The sequence below is a fragment of the Heliangelus exortis genome, chromosome 6 (genome assembly GCF_036169615.1).
Source record: "Heliangelus exortis chromosome 6, bHelExo1.hap1, whole genome shotgun sequence".
Lineage (NCBI taxonomy): Eukaryota > Metazoa > Chordata > Aves > Apodiformes > Trochilidae > Heliangelus > Heliangelus exortis.
Window position 1 is genome coordinate 38,294,513 of NC_092427.1, and position 27,998 is coordinate 38,322,510.

General features: G+C 44.7%; 1 protein-coding gene across 1 annotated transcript; it reads left to right on the top strand.

Moving 5' to 3' along the window:
- The first annotated feature begins 4 nt into the window (after positions 1-4).
- CCNYL1 (cyclin Y like 1) lies at positions 5-26,584 on the top strand. Its single transcript, XM_071747970.1, has 10 exons — positions 5-559; positions 11,048-11,122; positions 13,145-13,179; positions 13,998-14,098; positions 15,511-15,546; positions 16,047-16,098; positions 17,389-17,508; positions 18,884-19,050; positions 22,389-22,551; positions 24,873-26,584. The coding sequence occupies exons 1-10, from the start codon at positions 301-303 to the stop codon at positions 24,987-24,989; spliced, it is 1,125 nt and encodes a 374-aa protein (XP_071604071.1). The 5' UTR covers positions 5-300; the 3' UTR covers positions 24,990-26,584.
- The last annotated feature ends 1,414 nt before the right edge of the window (positions 26,585-27,998 follow it).

Sequence of the window (27,998 nt, forward strand, 5' to 3'; positions counted from 1 at the left end):
CCCCTCCCCCCCGCCCCGCGGCCCGCGGGAAGGTGGCCGCTCGCGCCAGGTCCGTTGGTCGCCGCGCGCGGGAGGCGGCGGGGGGGGCTCACGCGGGCGTCGGTTGGGGCGGCGCGGAGGCGGCGGAGCTGAGGCGCTGAGTGAGGGGCTGAGGGGAGAGCCCCGCCCGCCGCCCCGCCCCGACCGCCCCGACCGCCCGCAGCCCGGCGCCGCGGCTCCCCCCCCTCCCCTCCGCCCCCCTTGCCCCCGCCCCAGCCGGGAGCCGCGTAGCCGGGGCCCGGCGGGGGAGCTCCGAGCTCCATGGGCAACACCGTCACCTGCTGCGTATCCCCGGACGCCAGCCCCAAGCTCAGCCGGGCCCGCGGAGGCGGCGGCGGGGCAGCGCCGGGGCCCGATCGCTGGGCGGACGTGTACCAGGCGGCGGCGGCGGCGGGCGGCGGAGCGGCGGGAGGAGGAGGAGCAGGAGGCTCGGGATCGGCGGAGGCCGAGTCGGGGGACTCGGATCCCAGCGGCGGCGGCCCGCACCTCCAGCACATCAGCGACCGGGAGTTCCCGGATGGTGAGCGGCGGGGCCGGCGGGGGGCACCGGGCAACGCGTCGCTGTCTCCGCCTCGACGGGCCCTGGGGGACCGGCAACCCGGGCTGAGGCGCTTCCCACCCACCCCCCGGCCTCCCCCTTTGTCCCTGCGGCGGGGCGAGCGGGCGGCCCGGCCGGCCCCGGGGAGGGGGAGGGTGTCCGGCCTGCCGCCGCCCTAAGCAAAGATCCCCGCGGCGGCCGCGGCTCGGTCAGCGCCGGGGAGCCGGCGGGGTTGGGAGCCCCAGGAAAGGCGAGGAAACTTAAGGTTCCCTCGAGGAGGGTGTGGGAGCCCCGGCGCTGGAAGTCTTGGCTGGCTGTTGGTGCAGCCGCAGTGGGAATGTTGAGGCAGTTCGCGAAAGCTGTTGCCTTCCCAGCCCGTGTTGAACAAGAGGAAGGAAGAGGGTGTTTGGGGAATAAGGGAGTTAAGAATTGCAAAGATTGTGTGCCTATGACATCATTGTGGCTGGCTGGGGGTCACTGGTAATCTGGCTGTGCAGACTGCTCGGTTACAGAGTCACTTCCCCGAGGCTGTTCCGCCTGTAGCTCTGGGTACGGGAGCTCCTAGGAGAGCGGCTGTTTGCCTTCCCCTTCTACCCCGAGCGGTGTGGAGACGCAGACGTGCTCTGCAGTGCATCTCCTTCACGGACATGCCTGGGGAGGGCTTGCGGGCTTGTGCCTGAGTTACCCAGACAACGTGTAACAGGTTCGGGGTGTTCCTGTCTGTCTGTCTGTCTGCCTGCTCCGGTGGTACGGAGAGCACGTAGCACGGGATCACTGCTCAGGATAGTTAAAACTCGGCTTAATTAACAAGCACCTGGCGATTCCTTTTGGTAATTATAACCACACCTGTGTAAAATACAGTCAGTTGAAAAAGATAGCCTTTCTGTCATCTTTCACATACAGTAACAATTATCCCTGGCCCTACATACTTGTCTAGAACTTAACTAGTGTATTTTGGCTATCAGAAACTGGCTCACACAGAGGAGCGTGAGGAAACCTTCAGAAATGGGATGACTAAACTTGCATAGCTCTGCACAGCACCGTGTGGTGCAGTTGTTAGGGAGCAGCCAGCCCCTTGGAGCTCCTTTGAGACAGCTGTGCAACGTAGAAGAAATTATGTTTGCCACCCAGGAGAAATAAAACTTTATCTTTGTGAGAAGATTACAGAAATCTCAACTCGTCCATTATTTTTTTTAGGGAAGAAGAGTCAAACTCTCCAAAGGTTCTAGTAAGCCAAGCAAAAATGCCTAAACTAAGTAAATCCGTTCCAGAATAAGAGTTGTGTTTCTTCTTTGTAGTATGTGATCATGTCTGCAGTGCTAGGTAACTGAGCTTAGTTGTGGAATCATCCTGATGTCAAAACTGGCCTTGAAGCAGAAAATTATTTAATTTTTTGAGCTTGTAGACATGAATAAAAGCATATGCATCAAGACAGTAGGTGTCTGTCACAAACTTTACTTTTTTTTGGCTATGAAAGCTTTAGTCTTGAGGTAGGAGGTAGTCCTAAGATAAGAGATGTGTAAATAGTGTATGTTTTGGATGATTTTAAAGATCCTTTTACAGTGGTGTGTGGTTCACCATTGCCTAGCCTCAGAAGGAGCCCTGCTATAGGTGCTATTTATCTATGGTTTTCTGGTTGATACAACTGTTTAGGGCTGCAGGAAGTATCAAAGTTTGTTATCTTTGTGAAAACACAGTTCTGGGTGGTCAACATTTGAAGCAAAACTTCTTGTGTTCATTTTTGAGTCTTGTAAAGTGCTACCTGGGTAGGATTGAAATAGTTCAAAACATAAGATAGGATTTGTGAAGGTTGAAATTGAGTGTTATGAAACAGAGGTTAGACTGAGGTTTGAAGTGGTACTGCTACCTGTTTCATTTGTGACCTTGTCTGAAAATCATAAATTTGTACAGGCAGCACTTGCACACATAGCAGATAGCTGTGCTTATCCCTCTTAACTCCAGTGTGTAAGTGTCTGTCAGCACTCCCAAACCATGCAAGCAGCCCGTATGTTTCTGTGTCATTGGCCACTACAGAGCATTGGTTGCTGCTCAAGTGCCCTGGTTTCATTTGAGGGAAAAGATTATTTCCATAACTTCTTGATGTATATTGTTACAGGTTGGCCAAGATGCCAGGTTTGTCAATAACTGAAGGCTGGGAACCTAGCAACTGGCCTTTTCTTAAATACTCTGCCAGGGAGAGAGAGCTGCCGGGGAAAAAAGTCAAGCTCATCTTGGCTATTTTTGTTCCATGCTGCTGGGTTCTAGGAGTTTCTAAGAACACAGCTAAATATATCAGAAAGCGATGGAGATGCTTCATTCCTTGAATTTCTGTCTTGAAGTTGTTTGTTGTTCTTGAGTCTGTTGGAATACTTTTGCTCTTGTGATGCTTTGCACTGGGAATGCAGAAGTTACCGAGCGAGCTTTGGACTTTTTTGTTTTTGTTGCTTTGTCTTGTCTTTTGTAGCAAGCAGGCCGTGGTCCTCCTCACACATCTGTGCTCTTAAATGGGATTGTTGTGTAGCCTGTCCAGCACGCTGCTTAACAGGCACTGCTTTCCACTTAGCACTGCTTAGATTGTCTGTATCAGATCAGAATGAAACAAGAACAGCCTCACTTTCTTAAAATGGAGAGGTTCTGAAGTGGTATTCATGTTAGACAAAAAAGGAGTGGTAAGTGGGATGGAGATAAATTGTGCTGTGAAGCTGAAAGTGTAGTGTTTCAACAAAAGTTAGTTCCAGAGGGAAGGGACTGTCAGGTACACTGAGAGAGAATTTCAGTGGTGACTTTGTGGTTTAGAGTTCTCCAGAGCCTGAGCCAGAGCCTGGTCAGTGCATGGTTGTTCAGAATGAGAAGTAAGCCTGCACTTGTGCTTTGAGCTGCTCGGCCACGTTGTAGTAAGCAAACGTGAATAAACGTGACCTTGGAAAGGTGGCTGCTTCCAAATAGGTCTATGTGTGCTGCTAGTGATCAACACCAAAAAGCTAACCTGAACCTGAAGCTGCTTGCTGTGTTCAGCTGAGCATTCGGTGTTTCTGCTTTCACCATGGCAAGGGACATGCTGAAGCAGTTTGAATTAACCAAAAAAGCCTTCCTCTAGTCCTGGCAATGGCAGCTCTTTGATCTTAGTGTTCATTTTGGCTTTGCTGATTACTGGGGTTCTTGCTTTTCTTGTTGTTGTGGTTGGTTCTCACCCCCCTCTAAATGAGTGTCTGCTACTCTTTATTTTGGGCTTTACTTCCTGTCATACTTTTTGTGGTTACTTCGGGGAGAATTTCTTAGGGCTGACACTTTCCTGCCAGATCCCCGTGTTTAAACATAGCTCTAACTTTTCATGAATTCTTTTGGATAAAACCAGAACAAGGTGTTTCTTGGCCAAGTTTTCTCACTTGTAGTTTCAAAGGTCACATCCCTTCACCACTGCTGCTTACCGAGTTCAGCAGTTCTGAGCAGAGGGGTGCAGGCATCACACAGAGGTTAGGTGGGAAAACAAATGGAAGGGCACTTGGAAGAGGAGAATCAAGAAGAGAATGAAGTCAGTGAGATGCACCTGAGCAGACTCAGACAGTCTGGTGCCTAGAATAACTCTTCAGGCACCCCTGAGCCTAGATTTCTTTTTTCAGCAGCCCCCTGGCTCTCAGGAGGCTGTGCCATGCTGAAAGGGGCAAGCTCCTGAGCAGTGCTGAAGATGAACAGATAAGGGAATTTATTGATTGTCTGGGATCTGATTTCACCAGCAGCTTCTCTATAAACCTCCCTCCAGAAGGCCTAAATACTGCTGGTTCTGCTCTCTTACATAACGTCAGCTTGCTTCAAGAATGTGGGTGGAGGGTTTTTTTGCCTGTTTTTTAAAAATACTGGCTAAAATGTTAGTAAGTTAATCAGAAAAACAAAACAAACAAAAAATGCAGCACTGTTGCAAGAAGTCAGCTTTTCAATGCCAGTAGTTTTCACTCAGGAAGAATTTAACAGTCTTGTTTTGGATTTTATACCTCTCTATTTGAAGATCTGTAGCTGCATTGGCAGACAGGAAGGTATGGGAGGAGATCAGTGGATGCTCCTGTCCCTCTTCTGGTGTTCCCTCTCCTTTTTAACTTGTACTCACTGAGGTTTTTACCTAACTTACACTCTTCTTTCTCCAGAACTTTCAGTATCTCTTTCCTAGGTCTGTCTAGGAATTGATTACAGAAGTATTTATAGCAGTTACAAATGGTATGGGATCTTGGCAAATGTGAAAGAATTGACTCTACAAGCCTCAAACACCTCCTGTGGTGTTGGCATAAGATGCCTCATGTCATGGCCTTTATGAAATGATCTGTAAAGTGTGGAAATGACTGGATTGCTAAGTTGATCAGAAATTATGATATTGCTCTACAAATGTGGGGACTATAGTACAGTATCTGTATTTCTCTTGTTATGCTTTAAGGAATCATTTACCCATTTGTCTTTTCACTAAATCTTGGAGACTTCCACAGTGATCAAGTTCTTGTCAAACTTGAGTTTTTAAGAATAATTGATATGGAACATAGATACATGCAGCTCATATTTAGGGAAACTGGTTGGCTTGATATGGTGTTTCTTAAAGCTTCCAGTTTACCAGCTACTAAAACAGAGATTTCCATAAAATGGGCAATATTGAAAGAAAGTTCGAAGCATTGACTCAGGCTGTCCAGGGAGGTGGTTGAGTCACCAGCCCTGGAGGTATTTGGAGACAAGGAGATGTGGTGCTTAGGGACATGGTTTAGTGGGACTTAGCAGCTTTAAGTTAACAGCTGGACTCTCACAGCTTTGTTTGTTGTACTGTGATTTTCATGTGACTTACCTCTAGGATCCTTTTCCCTTCTGGCTTTCTCTGGGAGGGTTGCTTTTTTCCCTCCTGTCAGGATAGATGTAGCCTAGCAGAAGTTTTGTGGCTGGAAGTATCTTCTCTCAAGTGACATCATTGTGGTGAGGTCATACTGAAAAGCTGACTAACAGGGGAATGAATTCTGGTGTGAGCCAACAAAACACAAAAACCTACTCCTCCCAGATCCACATTATGCAGTAAATTCAGGTTTCTGACAATGTTTGCTCCATATATAGGAAGGATGAAGTTACTGTGGGAGGCAGGAGGAAAATGCTACCAAACATTAAGAACCCAGACTTTGGATCTGTAGCCAACAAACTCATTTTGAGATTTTAAAATCTATTTGTTTTGTTATTTATTGCAGCTAGAGTTTGAATTCTCACACTTAATTCACTCACTCGAAGTTCATGTTTACAGAAGAAAACTCTGAATGTTTCCACTTGGAGACAAACATTTGCAACTGTCTTAAAAAGCTTGGTGTAATTTATTTAAATGTGCCGTAAAGCCAGATGAATACAACTGAAGATGATGCTTGCTGGTGATACAAATATCAGGGTTACCTCAGCAGTTTACACAAAATCCCACAAAAGCGGGTAATATTGTGCATTGTTTGATGGGCTTTGTGTTCACAGAAGTGCTTTGCTTCTCTTTGAGTTCTGGAAGTGTCTTGAGTCATTGCAGTAATCAAACGCAGTTGTTGTTTTTCCAGTGTGAAAAGTAACACCGGTTTGTCACCAAACATGTCAGTCAGACTCTGATAATAAACTGTTGGATGCCAGTTTCTTTCAAAGACATGAGAAAAAGCTTTTCAGTAAAACTGTGGGACTGGTTTTGTTATGCAGATAGTTCCTTTATTTTTATAGAACATGCTGCAGGTAAGCTGAGAATCCAGTAAGTAACTGTAAAGAGTGACTGTGTTTGAGCTTGTGCCTAAAAATGGCACAAATCTTGATGAAGCTGTTCATGTTCACAAAAGCCTGAACTTGGTTTGAAGTTTGCATCAGTGTGAGCAGTTGGAAGAGGAGAAAGCTTAACATACACCTCTCCTAAGTTAGGTGGCACAAAGTGCCTAAGTAGTCTTATTTTGGCTACCTGCAGATACCAGGAGAGACTGGAGTTTCTGCTGCTCCCCTGCTTTGATTTCTGAGCCAGGTCTCCAGAGGAGTGGGGCAAAGCATGAGAAGGGTTGTTCTAGGAAAGCTTCCCTTACACTTGTAGTTATCAGCATGGACCCAGGAGTGTGAAATCTGGCTGGTCTTTCATGGGTACAGCTAGAAATTGTTATTTTGGCTTCTCAGTTGAAAAATGACAGCTGTGCAGTTCTGCTTTTGCTTCTCATGGTAGTGAGCTGTGTCACATGTGAAGAAGGTCTGTGTGGTGAATAAAAAGTGGACATCATGGAACCAGTTCTCCATCCTTTTTAAATGATCCTACAGTAGATGCAGTACAGAAACTTCTGTAACGAACTGTTGGAAGTTGATAGATAACTTGAAGCCCATCTAGCACACAGGAGTTAGTAGATGGTTTGTGCTTGCTTTCTGAATTCAAATGCTTACTGGGTCAGTTTCTTGTTGAACCCACTCCACTAGGAGTGTAGTGTAAAAGAGAAAATAATTCATGCTTAATGAAGAGAGCTTGTGTATTGAGGCAATTTCTAGAGCCTTCTAAAACGTTACAGTGCACTTAGATATGTGCTGGGTGTTTGTAGTGATCCTGCTGTTCTTGCAGTAGTGCCATAAGGTGAATAGCTTTACAACATCCTTCTTGCCTGTTGTGTGAAGTCACAATCTTTAGAAATACTAATTTAACAATGAGGGTGGTCAGACACTGCTCAGGCTGACCAAAGGTGTTGTGGGATCACCGTGGAGGTATTAAAAACCTGACTGACAGAGTCCTGGACAGACTGTTGTCCCTGACCCTGCTGGAGAGGGGATTGGAGTTGGGTGATCTCAGGAGGTCCCTTCCAGCCTCAGTGAATCTTTCTGTGCACAAAGGCCAGCTGTGTGGGCTGGGTTTAGTTGTTTTCCTTTTTAAATAAAGTGCTGATTTCCTCCGGGGAGTCAGTGTTTTCAAGGGACCTCTGCACATGCAAGCATTGGTTAAGATTATTCTCACCAAGATTCTCCCTCAAAATAAGAGTTCCTTTTTTTTGAGAACTGCTTGGGTTTAAAAGCACTTTGTTACACAAGAGATCCAGGCCTTTCTGTGTTCACATTTGCTTGTATTAGTTATGAAAACAGAGTGAGGTTTGTATCTTTTGAGTCCATCCTGTTATGGAAGAGAGGTGTGTGGTGTTGGAGATGGATAATCAGGAGGTCCAAGTGCTTTCATTCTGTCCAGATCTGGGGAAGGAGCCACCCAGGTAGGGTTTAAAGGACAGACAAGCCTGTGTTTGTTTGGGGGCACGACTGGAGAAGGCAAATGGAAGACAACCTGTGGGTGCTGTGGTGCTTTCAGTGTGGCTGGTGTGGAGTAAACACTTCATAAACCAGAACTGGCATTCTTGGGAATAAAGAGAGAGTAACGTAATTTAAAAGACAAATCATTTCTATTAAGCTGTTGTTAGGAGTAAGACTCTCTGAAATGCCTTGGCAAATCTGCCAGTCTAATTTGTTTGAATTTTTAATTCTTGGGAGTGTTAAGTATCTCACATATTTCACACTGTAAGATAATGAAATATAAGGGAAGCTCAAACATGAATCAAAGCTAATTAACCCACTGAGCAAGGGAAGAAATTCAATTTACGGCAAAGAGGTGATGTAATGATTTAATGTTTTAAATACATCTTATACCAAAATGTTCTGCTGTCTAGTAAAGCAGAGGATGGGCATAAAACTTTTACAGGAAATGCAATTGTGTTCTGAAATAGTGAAATAGAGGAGTGCTGCTTGGTAACAGTGACATCTTTGTCAGCTTGATTTAGGAGAGATACACGGAGCATGCTGCAGTGTGTAAAATGTTCTCACTAGTTAGAAGTCAGAGCAGGAGGTGTGTACAGCAGTAGGTAAGTGGCCAGCATTATAAATTCCTAAAACTCACACCCACTTTCTGTGGCGTGGATGAGCAAAAGCAGCCTTTGTGCCCATTTGGTGTTGAGGAAAGGACAGAAGATCTCGAGCTAGGGGTTTATAAAAGTAATGTGAGCTGCGGTGTGGGGAGGAGCTGTGTGCTGTGCCCAGCTCAGGGAGCTGGGATTGCCTGCAGAGAGGGGAGAGAGAGGGGCAAGTTCAGGCTTCTCTGTGAGACCGGGTGGGTCTGACAAACGCCGTGGTACCACAGTTCCTCAGATGGCACCGGGAGATGCAGATAAATGTGGGGGATTTTTAATACACGGTTCTGGGAGGGTGTCTGTGCAGCTCCCACGTGGCCCTCATTTCTGGTGGGACTCTTCCCTTCTCACTGCCCTGTTGTTAAGTGTGAGGGTCTGATAGAAAACGTGCCTTGGTGTATATTGAGCTGACAGCCTCTAGGACAAAAAACATTTTGGAGTTGTTTTCTTGCATTCTGTACCATCCTGTTGTTTCTCTCATTCCTGTTTCTGCATGTTTTAATTTCTATTGTTTCTGTTCATCCTGTGGCACACCTTGCTGCTTTCCGTTTGTTAACTTTCTGTGGTGCTTGAGCTTTTTATTACACATCTTCCTAACAGCTCCTAATAAAGACCTACTCTTATTTTCTGGGTTAGCTGTCTTGAGTTTGGATACATGAGTGCTGCCAGGATGAAATATTAAGAGTTACTTAGATTGTGAGTTTTAACTACAGACAGATTGATCCCTTCCTCTGGCTTTTCTTTTGCTGTGTTTCCTGTTGCATTTTGCCTCTTCTCACATCCTTATCTGCCTCTTGCCTTATGCTTCCTTCATCACCTGTATGGCTGTTCCTTTTTGCTATTTCATGAACAGCTCTGGCAGTTTAGGAAGAGCAAATCATATGGTTTATTTTTACATTGCTCGTTAAATAGCATTGTCCAGAGAGAACAGCAGAGACAGGAAGGTTAAAGTTCTCTGGCTACTTAGAAGGGAAAGCTACAGGGAGGCAGTCTGCTACTCCATGCATCTTTTCTTTGCGGTCTCTGGCAAGAGCAGAGCAGATGGATTGCTTCTGCTAAAGCCCCACTACTGTGGGATAAGGAGCTGGGAAGTTGCAGTTGGTCTCACACACTTCTTGTGTGTCTTGGACTTGATGAGTGACCATAACTGGGGCTGTGTAATGTGTGCTGTGGGTGCTGGTACCCTGACTCCTCAGGAAGCATCCTCTGTCTGGCAGCACTGCTGAGGAACTGGAGTCTGTATTCCTTTGGTTGTTTGCTCTGTGTTTGCATCCTAACCTGCTGAGGAGCATCTCTATTTTCAGTCTCTGTATTGCAGACTTCTGCCTGTTGGTCATACTTGGCAAATGCTTCTACTTCCAAATTGCTCCTTTATCAAATCTAAAAAGTCGGTTAATATTTGCCACTATTAATGAATTCCTTGGTCTGGGTCAAGGTTTGATTTTTAAGTGCTAGCATAGGAAACTAGAGTTGGTTTCTCCACTGGATCCTAAGCATGATTTTGCTCATTTAGTGCTAGAAACTTTACATTGTGGGCAAGTTTTAAAGAACAGTTATTCTGTTTTACTGAGATGTTAAGATGTATGGTATGGTATGGTATGGTATGGTATGGTATGGTATGGTATGCTGGATTTTATTTTAATTTTTTTTCAGAGAATGTAGTGTGCATTAGCAATACCTCAGGTATGAGCTGTAAGGCAAATGCTGTTGTAGGCCTTCTGAACCGGGACTTCTTACGTTTTAACTGCATTGTTAAATTCAGGCATCTGAAAACAAAAATCTGACTTTGAAGCAGAGACTCAAAATCAGCGTTGTGCATCTGGGAGCAGTAGTGCAGGGGTAAGGTCAGTGTACACCAAGTCCTTGGAAAGCAGCGTGTGTGTGTCCCCTGGTGGGGGGATGTGGAGTGGCTGGGGCTGTGCTGAGGCTTGGCTGCAGTGATTCACCTCCTCCAGGCTTCCCCCACCGAGGCACTGCGCGTGTGTGCGCGTGTGTGCGCGTGTGTGCGCGTGTGTGCGCGTGTGTGTGCGCGTGCATGTGTGTGTGTGCGTGTTTGTGCGTGTGTGTGTGCGCGTGCGTGTGTGTGTTTGTGTGTTTGTGCGTGTGTGTGTGTGCGCACGCACGTGCGTGTGCGTGCGTGTGTGTGTGCTTTGGTACTGTTAAACCAGAGTTCTGAGTTCTCTGGGATCACTCCCATCTTCATCTGAGTCACATATCCTCAGCTGATGTCATCACTGCTTTATTGTGACAAGGGATAAAAGCAATCAATTTGTTCTTCAGTAATTACACATTAGCTGTACAGGGGTTTACTTGAAATTCCAAAAGAGCGGAATGGTGTCAGAGCCATGTTTTGATATTTATCAGCACTGGAACAGTTACTTATTAGGCTCAGGCTCTTTTTCAGAGAGGAAAATACAACATTTGTAGTTATCTTGGCTAAAGTGAGGCTTTGCTGTGGAGAGCCTGTTCTGCATGTTTCTGATCTTGTCTCCATCACTGTGCTTCAGCATTTTAAGGCTGGTTGGGAATCATCACCTTCTGCTAAAAGTCTCTTTGGTTTTTTTCCTTTCTGTTTCAGATCTAGCCTTGGAATCTAATCCATCTGATCATCCCAGAGCAAGCACAATTTTCCTGAGCAAGTCTCAAACAGATGGTAAGTGTTTTCCAATTTAAAAAAAGGCGGGAAGAAAACTGGAAGAATAGCTGCCTGTTTTAATTACACAGCTTGGGAACACTTGCGTTGCTTTAATTCTGTGAAAACGTAGGGATTAATAATTTGTGAGTTTACACAGAAATGTGTTCATGGGCTGCTTTAGCACTTAATAATGTTCTTCTAAGCACTTAAGTATCAGGAAATTTCAGTCTGGATCCTCTCAGTCTGCAGGAGCAAGGCTTCCTGCACTGTGTTATTTGAGCTTCAAGCAGTGAGGGGTGGGTTGGTTTTTTTTTTTATGACTAAGGACTGTTTTAAAAAATGCTTTAAGTAATACTAAAAAGAGGACAGTTTTCTGTAAGGAGTAATAGGCTTAAGCCATCAGTCTAAACCAGTTGCTTTTGAGTGTGTTGTTTTAAACTATTTGAATAGTTTCAGTAGTGTAATTATTCTCAAATCCCAGTTTTAATTGCATGAAGGGATTGGGCTTTCAGTTTCTTTGCAGATCCCTTGTTTACTTAATAAAGTTAATTTTGAACAATTACTACAGCTTGTGCATTCCCAAATGCTGTTAAGAAATAGAAGCATTTCCATATTGCACAAATAAAGAAGAATCCTGCCAACAGTAAATTTTAAAGTTGCAACATTGCAACAAAAAAGGAATTTAAGATATTCCTTTAAAAATGCTTCTGTTCCTTTGATAGTTGGCTCTTGTTTGAAGCACTGTTTTTTCTAAGGCAGTGTTGCACTTGAGATTAGATGTGTTGGTGAAAAGTTGCAGTGTTTTGTGCCTTGGCATAGCGTTGCCACAGAGAAGCAGAATTATTCTGACAGTTGCAGTGGTGAAATCATCAGCTGTATCAACCTGGCAAGCTCAGGTGATGTGTGAGCAGTGGAGAAATGTTGGCCTCTTCCCTCCCTGCCTCTGAGGTCAGTCCTCAAAGAAAGGATCTGACCCACACATTTCAAATGCCTCCTAAGGGAGTGCTCCTGAAGCTGTAATTAGCAAGGTGACACAGTTCAGCTGTGCAGCTTCAGTGGGCAGCCCGTCAGCAGAGAGCCTGGAACAGGATTCAGCACTCCTCAACTGCAGGGTACTGAAGTGTATATCTGCATGTGTTCATCTAGAAAAATGGTCTGCTGGGGAGGTGATAACTACTACACTATTCTCCTAAGTTTGTATTAATTGAGTGAATTGGTTTTTACAGGGTATTTTTACAGACAAGTCAGGCACAGTAATCTCTTTTCTAATTTCATTGTAGTTTTTCTGTAGTTAATCTCTTGTAGAATTAATACATAAATTCTTTCTCATTGAGATATTATCAGGAGTACAAGTTCTGATTTAGACAAAAAAAAAAAAAAAAAAAAAAAAAAAAAAGGATGTCTCTTCCAGTTGTTGATTTTCCTAATTATGTAAGAGAATGTGTCCTAAACCTAAACCCTGTAGAGCTGTCTGGGCTGGTCACACGTGTTGAGCTGTGCTTTAACAGCTCTGTCCTAGTGCTGCTGTTACAGCAGAAGTTACACCTTACAGGCTTTTTGAAAAGCTGACAGCTTAAAATGATCCAATAACATGGCTGCAGTTACAGGGTAAATTGGCATCCTTGTGCCAGCATCTTCTGCACAGTGAAATAAATACCTTTTACCTTCTGCTGCCTGGCAGGAGGAGAGAGAACACGTGTCTAATGCTGGGCACCTTCCTTCCTCCTGCTGTGCCTTGGGCAGGATCAGAGTGATGGTTGCTGTTGGGTGTTGCAGTTTTCCAAAGCTGAGATGCTTTCCCTTAGTGCAGTGGGCAGAAGCAGTTCCTCAGTGTACATATGGTTAGCTGGGAGCAGTTTATTAGCTTGACAAAACTCAGCATTTTTTATCAATATACTTTTTCAGACAGCTAAAGTCAAACTTGAAACTTTTAATTTACATATTTCAGAAGACTTAAGTTAATAGAATGACTTTACTGAATGTAAATTGGGGTTGTATTTCAAAAGCCTTTTGGTTCACAATTTTTCTTCCTCTTTCTAGTGCGAGAGAAGAGGAAGAGTAACCACATCAATCATGTAAGTATGATATATTCTTAGTGTGCTACAGAAGTGATATCAGTGTGCTGTGGCAAAGACAGACTCAAGACACAGCTGCTGTAGGCATCCAGTCCAACACAGATTCAAAATCCTCCTTAGCAGGATAGTTTTATCTTTGCCTGGCTTTAACAACAAACATGCCCAGAGCATAGAATGGCTGATGTCAAAAGAATAGAATAAAAATGGATTTTTTTTTTTTGCTCTGTCACTCTTGAGCATTTCAGAACAGTAAAGGAGAAAATAAAATCAAACTGCCTACATTGTTGTTTTTTATACAGAAGTAAAACTGTATTAATTTCTCAGCTGAGATGACAAGTCTTAAACGACTTGCTGTTTGAGCATCACTGCAGGACTTGCTGTAAGAAATGTATCCCATTATGAAGCCTTTTGTATTCAGTATAATTATGGGGGTGGTTCTTTTTTCGTCTCTTTCTTTTTCAATTACAGTTCAGCCATAGTCTGCCAGCAGCAAGGGAAGTGTGATTGGATTGGTTTTGCTGGCAAACTTCAGCTGGAATGGGATATATTCCCAAGCATCCATTGAGTTGTGAAGGGTGCCAACATTTTCATATGGAAGACTTTCAACTTTTTAGACAAGGCATTTAAGAGGATTCTGGCAAATCCTAATGAATCTTGAATTGCTTGATTAAAACTCCTCCCTCAGTTCTGACGTCCTAGCTCTAGTGTGAGGCATTCCCTAGAAATGCTCAGGGAAGTCTGCATGGTGACCCAAAGCTCATGGAATCCCTCTGCCTGAATGCATTTCTGTTCTTTTTCTTTTCTTTTCCCCCCCTCAGGTTTCTCCTGGGCAGCTTACGAAAAAATACAGCTCATGCTCCACAATATTTATAGACGACAGCACCGTCAGTCAGCCGAACCTCAGAAGCACAATAAAGTGGTAAGAACCAGTTTGCACCAGCAGGGAGCTGAGCAGCAGTGCCAGTGCAAGGTTTATTTGGGCTGTGGTGCTCTTGTCTGTTCCAAAGGCAGTTACAGGCTGGGCTAGGAGCAGAGCACTGCTTGTTCGGGGTGCCAAGGAAGGGTGTAGAGGAAATGGTGAGAGGTGAAGCCAGCTTGCTTCCAGTCACACAGCCAAGGTCTCAAAGCAGTTACCACTGCACCAGTGTGTCAGCATCTTGGGTTTAACAGTGTGCTGGAGAAAGGAGCTCAAATCCTGGCACTGAAAGACAAGTCCAGAAACACTCGGTCTGGGAAACCTGTAAATGGATTTTGTATGGAGTAGCAGGGAAAATTTGTTGGACTCTGCTGTGTGCCAGTGGTGTCAGTCTGCCCTCTAGTTGTGGCTAACAGTACGATACTGGCTTTGGGGCTTGGTTTAGCCTTTCTACTTTTTCTTCATGTATTGGTTTTTTTGGGTAGGTGAGTTTGAGAACTACTTCTCTTGGTTCTCCAGCAAAATGGCTGTTCAGCTGGGTACCACAGGGACAGACCTCTTGTGCACAGACTGAGAACTCTGAGACCTGGTGCTCAGAGCTGAGAACTGAGAGGAGTTTTACTGTGCTTGAAGGGAAAGGAAGGCAAAGGCCCAGAAGGTTTTATTGGCTTAACACTTAATTTCATTTGGAAATGTCTAAGCTGATTTGTCACTTTCAAATTTGGTTTCAAGCAGAGGGATCTAGCATGTCACTTCTCCTTTCCTGGAGAAAAAAACCCTAAAGGATGATGGCTTGTGCCATTTTGAAATGGTGTACAACTGGCAAGAGCTCAGAGCCTCCCTGTGACAGATTCCTGTGATGGCAGTGTGCCTGTTGTCACTGCCAGGAAAGAAAGTCAGTATGAAATCTGGTGCCTTATTGACTCAGCAGGCTGAGAGCTGGTCTCTTCCCCAGCTTAGATTGTCATGGCATATTATCTTTATTAATAATTGCTGGCATATTACTTTCATTATTCTCTGTTTGAAGCGGGTCCTAAATTAGGCAGCCAGAGTAAAACCCCCAGCAGAATCCTCCTGACACTGTATGTAACATCAAGTAGAACTTATATTATATTTCAGTTGTGAGCAGTCCACATTTTCAATGTGTCACCTAAGCAGGCAGTGAAAGTGTGTGTTTAAAATGGGGTATATTTATTTTGTGGCACCCAGATCTGCACAATGAATACAGAAGCAGCTTGGCAGGGAAATGTGAGTTGGCCAGTGTGTGTCCAGGCAGGTCAGCACCAGAAACACAGAGTACTGGAGCACCTGTGTGGAAGCAAAGACATTCTGGGTTCTGGACAGCAGCTTGGGTGGTGCAGTGGGGTGCACAGACTCTGCTTTGTTAAATCTTTGTTTTTCTTTCTCTTTTTTAGTGTAACATTAGCAATATTCTACCATATAAAGAACAGGTGAGTGAAGGTTTGGTTTTTTTGCTGCCTCCTTTTCCCTCCTCTTGTGCTGACAGGGAGAGGTCAGTAACTCACCCATCCAGTGGCAGGAAGCATAAAAAGAGAGTGAGGATACACTCACCACAAACCAGCCTTGGAACTTGGTTTGGCTTTTCCAATCTGTACAGAGGTACAGATTGATTGTACAGATAACCCCTTCATAGTCAGATACAGCTTGTGCTGCAAAATTATAGCTGCCTTTTTGAAATAAATGCTATTAATGAGACAGTTTCACATTTTAAGGGAGAACTGTACTGAGCATGACAAGAACATGGATAGCTGTTAATTGTTTAGCTTCTTAAATGCTCAGTTGTAAGTTCTCATCATTAAATGCTTTGTAAAAATACAATACCATACCATATTGCAGGAAAAGTTGAACTATAAAGTATCTCCCTTTATCCTCTTTTTTTAGTGGAACATAGCATTACCGTGTTGCTAAAGCAGAGATTTTTGCTTTCTAGAGATTCTGACAGATCATTGGATATTTTTGATGAAAAATCTCATCCTCTCACAGTAAGTGTTGAATTTTGATCCCCTGAATGTGAATCAGTATAATTATTTTTCAACATCTTTATCTGTAATTGTGTAAGTCATAAAAAAATGGCACCAGGTCCCAAGCAGATTGAGCTTAAATTGTATCTTTAGATAAAAAAACAGAGTGCAGGTGCTCTGGGACCTACCTGAGTGAATACAGCCTCATCTCTCACAGATTTGCCTTGTTAATAAACAGTTTTTAATAAACGAGTCTCAAGTTTGTAGAGTTTTATCCCTAAATGTGACCCATTGTGCTAGGAATTATACACTTGATTAAATACAACTCTTAATAAAAATACTGAACTTCAAGAGAAGATATATACAGAACATTTTTTTTGAGTACTGTGGCACTTCAAGAAAAAAGTCTGGTCCAAATCTCTTTTAACTGCCTGAATCTGTTGTTTCACATTGGCAATTATTTCTGTAAGATTAACTCCACTTCATCAGACATTTTCTTTTCTTTATTTAGCAACCTGACATCTTTGGATCTTTCCATGTAGCCTACCTGCTATTTAATGAGCATGAGCAGAGGAAAATGGTTGTGCCTTCAGGGAACACTAAAGGTCTGCTCTGTGCCTGCCCTACAGGGACAGCAGTGAAGTGAGGGTGCCCGTCATGCTTGGAGGAAAGGCACAGGTGGCCCCTCAGTTTCTATGGCAATGGGGCTTGTGCTGGTACCTGGAGCTCCTTCAGAAAGGTCAATGAGCTGGAAGAACTCTCAGAACACCTTGTCCCCTAAAGGTTCAGGCACAAGGAGGCCACATCCAGGCTCTGCTGACTCTGAGAGCAGAAGGAACAGGTTTTGAGTGCCCACCATGGCTGTTCTGCCTGTGGCAGAATTACTGACCTGTGTTCTTCAGCTTTTCCTCAGCTGGAAGGGAACCTTGCAAACTCTCTTAATTTTGCCTTTTGAAGAGCAAGTGCTTCCCAGGGGTCTTGCGGAGAGAAACCTTTTCTTTTAAAAAAAAAAAAAGAAGATCCATTCTCTCCTGGTCTTTAAAAGGAGTTCCCTGGGTAATGGTCAGCACCTGTAACACTGATGGTAGCTCATGCTCTTTCCCATTAGATGAAAACTGTTCACACCCAGTATGTTATCAGCTCAAGCTATTGTGTGTTTGAGATACGATATTGCACGGCTGCTCGCTAGGTTCAGTGCACTAATTTGGGGTGCATCACCAGTTCTGGGTGAGAAGCCCCCCAGGTGTGCCTGTTGTGTGACCTCGGGAGGAAGCCAGCCAGATTGTCAGTAACTCAGAGCCTCTGTTTCAGCGGGAGGAAGTCCCAGATGACTACTACAAGCACGACCCTGACCACAAGCACATCTACCGCTTTGTACGGACACTGTTCAGTGCTGCACAGCTGACAGCTGAGTGTGCAATAGTGACACTGGTAAGAGATGCCTGCTGACTCAAACTGCAGCTTCTGGCAGATGTTTTTATCCCCTCGATGAGTGAACGGGGCTAAACTACATGTAAATAAATGTAGTATCTCAGGAAACCTTGTCAATAATGAGGACCCTGTACACAAGAGTTTTTAGAGTTGTAAGCAGGCACTAAAAAGGAACTTACCTTTCTTTACATAAATATGTAATGCTTAATGTCTTGTCCAATCAAACATTGTTTGTGTCATAATATATAACGCTGGAGAAGCTTGAGCAAGGCAGAACAGTTGGGGGATATAGAAATATCAGACACAGACATCTTTTATTTCAGTTGTGTGAGGGGAAGTGGGAGTTTTAGGTTCCTATTAACCAGAATAATGCAAGTAACACTCCCTAAGGGACTGAGGATCCATCCTGTAGGAACTCCAGGAGATGAACTTTCTCATTATTATGGCCTTCAGTCATTGCCACCTTTCTGTCACACTTTTAAAAATTAAACTAAAGAGGTGACAATTTTTTTCCCCAGGTGACATGGAGGTATTTGGAAATTAAGAACAATAGTAAGAAAAAAAACTCATTACAGTTTGATATTTGATTTCAGAAATCAAGCTGGGTATTAAAAATTGATGTTGATGCCAATCACACCCAGACATCTGCATGCATGTACATACGTGTGTAGGAAAGGAAAGAAAAACCACAGCCTGTGCAGCTGCTGCACTGTCAGCCTCTTACACTGCACTGCAGTCTTCATTGTGGCTTCTTTCTGAGCAGCAGCCTGAAAGGAGAACAGAACTGTCACCAAAAGACAGTGTGACAGTTAAACAAGCACAGCTTGGAGGACGCTCTCTAATAAGGAAACAAGTAATTAAGAGGGGCAGCCAGACCGACAGAGCTACAAGAACTCTGAAGCTAGTTGGAGGTTTTTGTTTCTCCTAAGACATATGAGCAATTTTGATAGAAGATGGTGATGGCTAACCCCCAGGAACCTGACAGAAAACAGGAATGTTCTGATAAAGTGGATTTTACCGCTAGATGGCTCTGTTATGACAGGAACACCTTGAGTCCACTTGAAGACTACAAGCAAAGGGTGAGAAGAAAGTGTGGGGAGACCCTGGTAACAAAGAGTGATCCTGCCCTCAGCCCTGTGCAGCAGCTTCCTGCACCAGCGAGTTTACCTGAGGTTTCATTAGGCCCTTGGAATTAGTTTAGGGAACTGAACATATAAAACAATTTCTGTTCAAGTTTGAAAGTGTAAACTACTGACTGTGTGGCAATGGGATAAAACAGTTGTCCTGGACTAGCATGCTTGGTGCTCAGGACTTGGCTCTAGGTCTTATTTACACACACAAAGCTTTTTAAAATTTTTTATTTTTCTTGTTATAGGTTTATTTGGAAAGGCTTTTAACCTATGCAGAGATTGACATATGCCCTAGTAACTGGAAGAGGATAGTCCTAGGAGCTATTCTGCTGGCTTCTAAAGTCTGGGATGATCAGGCTGTGTGGAATGTGGATTATTGCCAAATACTGAAGGACATAACTGTTGAGGACATGTAAGTTGCAAGGTTTTGTGGTGGGTTTTTTGTAATGGCAAGTTTGTCTTTGGCACATGTGTACAACTTGTATCTGCTGCCCAGCCTCCTGCCCTTTTTTAACCTAGGAATCTTTAGATCACCCTACTTTGAGACAGAATTGTATTAATATTTCTAATTACTTGAGTGAGTACCTTCCAAGTTAGCTTTACCTTCTTTCTCCTGATGATGAACCACCAGATTGGTTGCTTGTTTCCACTAATTTTTTGCATTGCTGTAACTAAAGTCTCCAACTCACAGTCTTACCAGAAGTCTTCCTGGGGGAGGAAAAAAAAAAAAAGTGAACAAGATTTGTTCCTTGCCTTTTGTGTTCTAGAATTTGAAAAACTGCCAGGTAAGGCATAACTTGAGACTGATGTGTCTGTTCTTGTATCCAGCCAAGGCCTTGGTATCATCAGGTCTGAACCCCTAACTGCTGCTGGTGCTGGCAGGAAGGTGTCATTTGTGTCTCTGTTTGCATTGTGCTGTATCCAGCTGCAGCTCAGCCTCTGTGGGTGAGTTCTTAGACTTGCCTACAGTGCTGAGAGCAGAATTCTCAGTCTTTCTGAGAATTTACTGCCCTTAATAAACTTCCTGACATGCTGTATGTGTTCCTGGGTCCTGTCCCACTGCTGTGCTGTTGTCCAGCCCGTGTCCAGGCTCAGCTTTACCCCAGGAGCAGGGGGGTCCCTGTGTCTGTTCTTGCCTCAGCTCCCTGCATTCAGCCTAAAGCTGATGTCTTAAACACAGTAATTAATTTTTTTTATTCATCTGAGGCTCCTGAGAAGGAGAAGTATCCAGTTTCCTTGCTTTTAGGTGGGGGGCAGCATTTCTAAACCTAGGGGAGTTACCTGCAGAAACCAGAACATGTTTCATGATTCAAGTTAGTTCTTGTCACACACAGCAAACACAGTACCTTGTTGTGGACATGCCCCTTGCCTGGAGTTCTTTGTCTCCCAAGGCAGGGCTCTGCCCTGCTGTCAGGAAAGCATAATTAGTGATTTTACACAATGTGATCTTCACTCAGCCTGGCTCAGAGAGCTCATCTGGCTGAGGAACACACTTGAAGCACTGCTGCAAATAACTCTGAGATGGCTGAAGTGGGGTCAGCCATGCTAGGAGTGCTGGAGTGTACATCTTGCTCTTTTTGATGTCTCTTCTTCCTGCCCTATTTGAGACAAATCAAACTGATATCACTGAAAATAATCTGTAATGAGCAGGATGTTTATTCTCTACTGCTGATGCTGTGTCTCCTGAGCTTGTCCGTACTTAGATTTTTTTTCAAAGCAAAGATGGTACTGGGGAAAATAAAACTGAATTTAGGCTTATTTTTTTTCCTCCAATTTAAAGATGGGATTTTTTGTAACCCATCTCATTTGAAAGGACTTAGGCCTTTGAATTAAGGCATGAGCAGACACTTTCTGCCCAGGTGCCACACTGCTGCAGCTTGGCAGAGTTCACTGCTCCTGGGTTGGACAACATCACTGTAATCAGGACCTTGGAAACTGCTTCAAAAACTCAGCAAAACTAAGTTTTTAGTTTGTAATTCTGCTTTCAATTAATAGTTGGTACTTTAGTTCATTGGTCAGCTTCAGTAGTTTCAGTATCTTTTTAAACCAGTCACTTGCTGGTGAGTATTGGGTATTCTGAATGCAAGCATTACTGGGGGAAAAGGACAGGGAAAGGATTTCAGCCACGACTGCATTCTAGCATTGGAGATGGCTGGTGGTGCTGCCAAAAAACCCCACCTTTTTTTTATTTGAACAAGGCAAAGGTGGAGTTTTACTTGATGGGGTTTTCTTTTCATTTTTGGGGTTGGTTATTTGGATTGGTTTTACGTATTTCAAATGGGGGAAAAAATCAAAGGGAATTAAATTGATATTTGGAAATCATCCTTTGTCAAAACTTGCCTGCTTTGATGAGAGTGAAGCCGTAATCATTGAAAAATTAACAGTGCAGCTGCTAATCTTGCAATGATTGCTTGTAAGGGGACACATGCTGTTCATTCTTTTGGCTACATATATTTCTAAGTAAGGCACAGAAAACAGGGGCATTATCCTTTCCCCGTTTTTAAAGCTCTGTTAATAGACTTGTTAATCCAATGAAGAATTGTGTTTTTACACAATTAAAATGTATTAGTGTAGCGAGTACAAAAGGGGCAGTGAAGAGCATTTATTCACAAAGTAAATCAAGCTCTGATCAGCTGATCATCAAAACATTATCTGATTTACATGTCTATAGGCTTATGACCGTATGAACAGGAAATTAATTTTGGCACTAAGTTCAATGATACTCGAGTCCACGGTGCTAGCAGCAAGCACAAAGCTGCTATTCATCCTGAGACCTGCCCGCCAGCTCAGGACACAACCTGGATCATTTCCTCATTGATTTCCCCCTCATCTAATAGGTAAAACACCCACTTTAAAAGCTCCCAAAAAGCAGCACTGAATTTGTGCAACTTCCGTGGTGTATTCACAGCTGCTGAAATCTGCTGCAACCAGCCAGCTAGAGGTAGGAAAAGTCCTCAAGTTGGTGTGGGACTGAGGTGCATGGTTTGGGTACCAGCAGTTTCCTTTAGGTTTTCCTTTGCAGAACCCCTCTGCTGTAGCTGGCCCATGGTACAGTAGCTGGAGCAGCCTTTCTCATGTCATGGCACTCTCCCCAAATATTTTTTTTCCCAGTGAAAGTAGCCGAGTGAGTAAAAACTGGACAGAGCCCTTTGACACAGTACTTTGTTATCCTGCCTAATGCTATTGAGGAGAAAATTCCTTCTCCCACCTAATGCCTCTTATTTATTTATTTATTGGAGATGAATCCATGTTGCTTCAAGAGGCTTTTTTCTGTGAGATAATAGCAGCAGCTCTTCATAGATCCATTTGTTGCCGTGGTGATCTGCCTACTCCTTTTGTTAGTCCTCCTCTACTTCAATAACCCCCCTTCCTGTTATCAGCCTGGCGAAAATGTCTGCAAGTTCTTCAGAGCTAATAAACAGCATACATCACTCCTTTCATCTGCTGCCTGTAGCGTGGGGCCGTTGGGAGTGCGAGTGGCAGATGAATTGTCCAGCTGCACTAATGGAACTCGGCAGAAGGCACCGGCCCGGCAGCACCGCTGCTGCACTCCAGACCTGCCCCTGCCTTTCAGCACCACCCCGTGACCCATCTCTTGAAACTCATCATGCACAGCTCTCCAGGACTGCTTCAAAGTTGCTGGGTTTCAAAACAAGCCTGAGGTCTCTCCAGTGGTTTCAGCCAGCTAAAACAATCTTCTTTTTTTTTTTTTTTCCCCCCCCTTTGTCTTTTGTCCCTTCCACCTCCTAGGAACGAGATGGAAAGACACTTCCTAGAGCTGCTGCAGTTTAATATCAATGTTCCTGCCAGTGTTTACGCCAAATACTACTTCGATCTTCGCTCCCTAGCAGATGACAATAACCTGAGCTTTCTGCTGGAGCCTCTCAGTAAAGAGAGAGCACAGAAACTGGAGGTAATGGGCTGAGCAGGGGATGCTGTCCCTGTAGGAAGAGCATCTGTTGCTAATCGAGTTAATCGGCAGTTGGAAAAACTAAAGCTTTTAGATGAGTGCATTACAGGCTCAGTTAACCCCTTTCTGACTCCATTCAGCACCTTCTGAAACTGGCAGCTCAGCTTCCGAGGCAAGGAAGGGGCAGAGGCTACAGAAGCCTAGCAGGCTGCCCCATAAAATGGATGTTATTTTGGGAACTGTAGCTCAGCGAGGCTACTTAGGACTGAAAGGATTAGTGTCATCTGTAATGGATTGTCTGTCCCTCCCTGGTCACAGCCTGTGTTCCAGGCACCTAGAGACAGTCACACTCAGACCCTTCTAAATCCTACCAGCTGAGGGGTTCCCACTGCATCCCCCTGCACAGCTGCTTTTAGGTTGAGAGGGAGCACTCTCACTGCTCTAGGGCTTTAATAAACCATTTGTCTGGGGACAGCTGCAGAAATAGTAACACATTTTTTTTCACAACTTAAAACCTCACCTTTCAACAACAACAACAAAAAAAGCTGCTTTAAGACAAACTTCTGGAATAACTGCTTCTTAGGGGTCCTTCAGAATGTCCAGAGGAGTGTAACTACAGATCACTGTCCCTTTCTGCCTGTGAGTCCCTACAGCCTTTTTTGCTATGAAGGCTCATTTTTAAAAATTAACTTTTGTAGAGTCAGTCTTCCCAGTTGTTGGAGACATTGTGACATTCTGAAAAGGCATTTTGAAAATACTGAAATTACCTGGGTTCCCAGGACAGAATTTGTCAGATCAATGCAACCTTTCATCTGTCCAGGTTTAATTGATGGCTCTGCATGTTGTTTTGTTGACCTTCCAACAAAGGCCTTACAGCAGCCCCTGTGTGCCCTGATCCCACAGCCCCTCTCAGAGAGGGGTGCACTGTGGTATTCTTGGTTATATTGTTCTATTGTCCACCCCAATCATTCTGCCAAGTGCCAGGATTTTTTAAATTTTGTCCCACAAATGGCTGAACTTTGGGAATAAGCATGCTCCCTCCTGGTCGTTTGGAATGATAAGAATGATCTGCCCACAAGTTCCTCTATTTAAAGTTAGCAATGCAGCTCTTCTGCTTTGCCTCACCCTTGTTACTTGCACTTTAAGCTAACACTGTCACTAATTGTAAATGTGGCTGGAGGGCAGTTCATATTCCACAGGAAATTGTTTACTGAACTGCTCAGTGCCCAGGCATAAGTGGATGATTTACAGATTGTGAACCTGTTCTGTTTTTTCTTTGGGGGCTTGGTATTCAAAACCAGAGTAACTCCAGAGCAGTATGTGATGTGCCATAGGGCCCTTACTGATACCTACATATAGGACATTTTGGGTTTCAGCTATAAAACAGGATAAATATTTAAACCATTTGCTAAAATTTTTGGTTAGATGCCCACCAGCAGTTGGTAGGAGCCTGTGTGAAGCACTGAATTAGTATTCCATGATTTACACCACCCGGGTGACGGGGGCTAAGGATGTCAGCAGAGATTGATGTGCTAGCACTGAAACAGGATGCAGAGTCTGCCTGGTCTTGCACTGGGAGCTCAAAGAATACCCCTCCTGAGCCAAATGCATGCCTCCAGAAGGTCGGCAGAAATAAATGTAAATAATTATTTTAAAATACATTTAGAAGCTTATTCATGCTCAGAGTGCTTTTCAACTTTTGAACTTGCAGCACACTGGGCTGTACTGAATGGGTGCTGCCTTAAAGGGAAGGTGTAGGCTTGGGGCTTGCAGCTGATGGCAGGACTCTGAAAGTCCCTCAGGTGGTAAATTATTAATGGAGGTAAATGTTCAGGACTGATCTTCAGCTCAGCCTTTTAGTACAGGTATTATTTATTTGCACTGATAATGCCTGAAGGCTCCAATCAGAAATAGGTCTTGCAGGAGAGGACACACTGTTTTCTGGACAGTCATGTGTTACTGGGATTTAAATAATTAGGCTTCTTACTAATGAAAATTTTGTCTTGCTGCATGCACCAGACCTACCCACTAGGTGCAGTTTTGATCATATTTCCACAAACTCCCCCGGCTGAAATGGATCCCAGCTTTCTAATAGGTAGTGAGACAGTAAAGGAATGAAGATAGCTGGGTGTGGAAACCACTCACCTCCTCACCTCCTGATGGGCAGGGGTTTTGTTAGCAGGGGGACAGAGCCCTTTAGTATTTCCCCTCCAAAGCAGCTGTTACTTACCCTCATTCTAGGTAAAAAAACGAGCAGTGCCTCTGCTCCAGAGTGTCTGCTCTGTGGTCCCAGCCTCATAATTCTGTGTCTGTGTGGTCTGCAGGCCATCTCCCGGCTGTGTGAGGACAAATACAAGGACTTGTCCAAAGCTGCCATGAGGAGATCCTTCAGTGCTGATAACTTAGTTGGGATCCGGCGGTCTAATGCCATCCTCTCCTGAGGAGAGAGCCAGGGGCAGCACCGTGAGCCAGCAGCATCCCCAGCAGCCGGAGGAATCCCACCAGCCAGTGGTGATGGTGTCTTCCAGCAAGAGGAGAGGAGGGGCAACGAGCCAGGGAGCCCAGAGCTTGAGGAGCAAAAGACGAGACCTCTGTCAGACCGACTCTCTCCTCCTTCTGATGTGTCCAGAGGTGCAAAACCAAACTTCTCTCCTTCTCTCTCCCACAGATGTTTGCTTACTATGTAGGCCTATAGCTGTGAACTCTTGAGGTTTTTAATAAGTAGTTTTAAATTTTAGAATTCAAACACTAACCACATGACTATAGCTACAATGTTCTCCCCTCCTCTTCCCTGTCACCCGGAGTCTCGCTGCATTTTATTTCAGGTCAATGCAGTGTTAACTAAAACAAAACAAAAACATGGGACTCTTAAAAGTACAAAGCCACCCTGGAGCTGAAAACAGTAGCATAGATGTGTTGACAGCTTTTCCCTGGTTTGGCTACTAAAAGCTGCTATTATTGGTGATCTGTTCATAACCAAGAAGCTGCCCAGCAGGAAGGAATTCCAGCTCTGCACCCACAACCTCACTCCAGCAGAGATTGTCAAAAGACTTTGAATGTTTTGACTTGGGGCAGAGATGTGGTTTCATGTATTGTTAAAATGTGTAGGGTCCATGCTGCATTTCTTGTGAATTATGGTGCTTCTCATTTTCTAATACTTACATTGCTCTGGAAGAGATGCAATCTGTGTATTTTTCTGAGGCATTGAATGAGAAAGTTGGTCTGGAAACATCATCACCATCCCCACGTTGCAGTGTAGCAATCCAGTGGTGAACGGCGTGTGTGCAGCACTGCTTCTCCGAGCTCTCCTGCAGATCTTGTGCTATATCCAGTGGAGTTCCTACAGCTGACATTGTGCATCCATCTGCCTCTCCTGGGGGGTGTGTTCCTGGGAGGGAGTTACATTCATAATGAGACAATAAAGAGTTTGATACTCCTGGACTACCCAACAAGGTAGATTGAAAAAAATATATTGTATTCAATTGAGAATTAAAAACAAGCTTTCTATAAAACCCTTTTTTATTATTTTTTGGTTGCTTTTGCAAAGTGAATTTTATCTGGTGCAACTGCTCTAGGGCTCTGGGGTGTGCTCTTTCTGAGACTTGGGAAGGGAGCTTACTCTCAGGCTCTGAACCTGAACTCTAAACAGGATAAGTATTATTAGGCTCTTCCTGTGACAAGTCTTTGTAGTACCTTCCCTTCTCAGACCCCAGTGGATTCCAGGCAGTTTGCCCTAGGAGCAGCTCTCCCTCCCCAGGGCACCTTTGGGCACTTCCTCCTCCTGCCAGGGCCCCAGAGCTGACCCCGAGGGGCAGGGGGTGCCTGTGGGAGGGGGCTGCCCCCGTGGCCCTGCACTCCCTGCCAGGGATTTGCTGGGGCAGGGTGCCAGCCCCTGCCTGCCCAGCCCCTGGAACTTGGCGCTTCAGGTATTGATTACAGTGACATTTTGAAAATAACGCTACATCTTCAGGTGGTTTTCCTTTCTCATGTTTGTATTAAAAGAAAAGCTAATAAACTCTATTTTAATTAAGATAAAGGTGCAATGTGTGTTCTGTACAGCTGTCTGATTTCGTTCCCCTTACAAGGGTTTGGGGCTGTGTGGGAAAAAAGCAAAAACCCAGATCAGGTACACCTCAGCTTGCTGAGAGAGGGACAGCAGCACTTCCACTGAGCATCTTGGTCTCCCTAGAAGAGCTAAGAGTCTGGAACACACAGCTATTTGCTTTCTCAGGGTGAAAATAAAAGGTAAACCATGCAGAGCTGTTTTGGAGGGTTGAATGGTGACAGTTTCACAAGGAATTTTGTGTAGGTGGTTCTGCTGGAAGATGATCGGGGTGGGGGAACCCTGTAACTTCAACCATTCTTTATGTGTTGGTAGCACTTTTTTTTTTTTTTTTTTTTTTTTTTCCAAGAAGACAAAAGTAACAGTCATAGTGAAAATAAAGGAATTACAGAGATTGTTACCTGCGTCTGCTCCCAGCTACAGGATCAATGTACTTTGTCTGCCATAACCCAACAGCTGAGTAACACTGAATCTATGTTGAGGTGACCTCTGCCTGCATTCAGTTCCAGAGCAGCACTCTGCATCTGGCAGTGAGCACTGTCTGCACAGACAATAACCCTGTTACAGCCCAGCAGCAACAATGTGAGCACCAACAAGCACAACAGGAGCAGGGCTGTTAGGGGCAGAAGTCAGGGACAGGGCTGTGTGCTGCCCCTGGGCTGCAGCAGCCCCTTCCCTTTGTGTACAGGGACTGTGTATTTTGTTTCTAAGGGAATTTTATAAGCACCTGGTGGGTGTGGGTTTGGCATTTAAGAGGACAAGCACTTCAGGGATGGAATAAATCTCAAGACCATTGCCTCTAGATAAGACTATAGGCGTCAAGCATAACCTGAGCAAGCAGAAGAGGGCAGAAGAGCAATTGAGGCAAGAGCTTGCAAGAAGGTGGTTGGTTGGCTGGGGAGCAGGGTGAGCTGGTGTGTGCTCAGAGCTCCCTCCCGGGCTGGCTGCTGGCCCTGTCCCACGCAGGGATTCCCCACGGGGCAGCAGAGCAGTGCTGGACCACAAGACTGGCTGTCTGTATTAACCTGAGCTGGGAAAACTACACCTGCAACAAGGGCTTTGAGACCATACAACATGCTGCCAAAGTGACTGGAGTGCACTTAGTGACATGCACAGCCTCCACTACAGCCCAGGTGACTCCAGATGACAGGCTAGACAGGAAAAGAGAATTGAACTGGTTGGATGCGGGCTTGATTGTTACAGGAAAAAAAAAAAAAAAAAAAAAAGTCTCAGGCCACCTTTTCAGACAAGGTATTTTGGCTTCTGCTCTGTGCTATTAAGACCTATTTGAGTCACCACAAGGTCCCCCTGCTGTCACTCTCCTTGTCCAAGCCAACTGTGCTGCACTTGCACTGGTCAGCCCCAAACAAGCCAGTGGCTGCCTCAG

Excerpts from the sequence above, each read along its gene's own strand:
- CCNYL1 (XM_071747970.1), top strand. The coding sequence starts at position 301 with ATGGGCAACACCGTCACCTGCTGCGTATCCCCGGACGCCAGCCCCAAG. Across the intron at positions 19,051-22,388 it reads GACATAACTGTTGAGGACAT|GAACGAGATGGAAAGACACT; the intron begins GTAAGTTGCAAG and ends TCCACCTCCTAG. Across the intron at positions 22,552-24,872 it reads AGAGAGCACAGAAACTGGAG|GCCATCTCCCGGCTGTGTGA; the intron begins GTAATGGGCTGA and ends TGTGGTCTGCAG.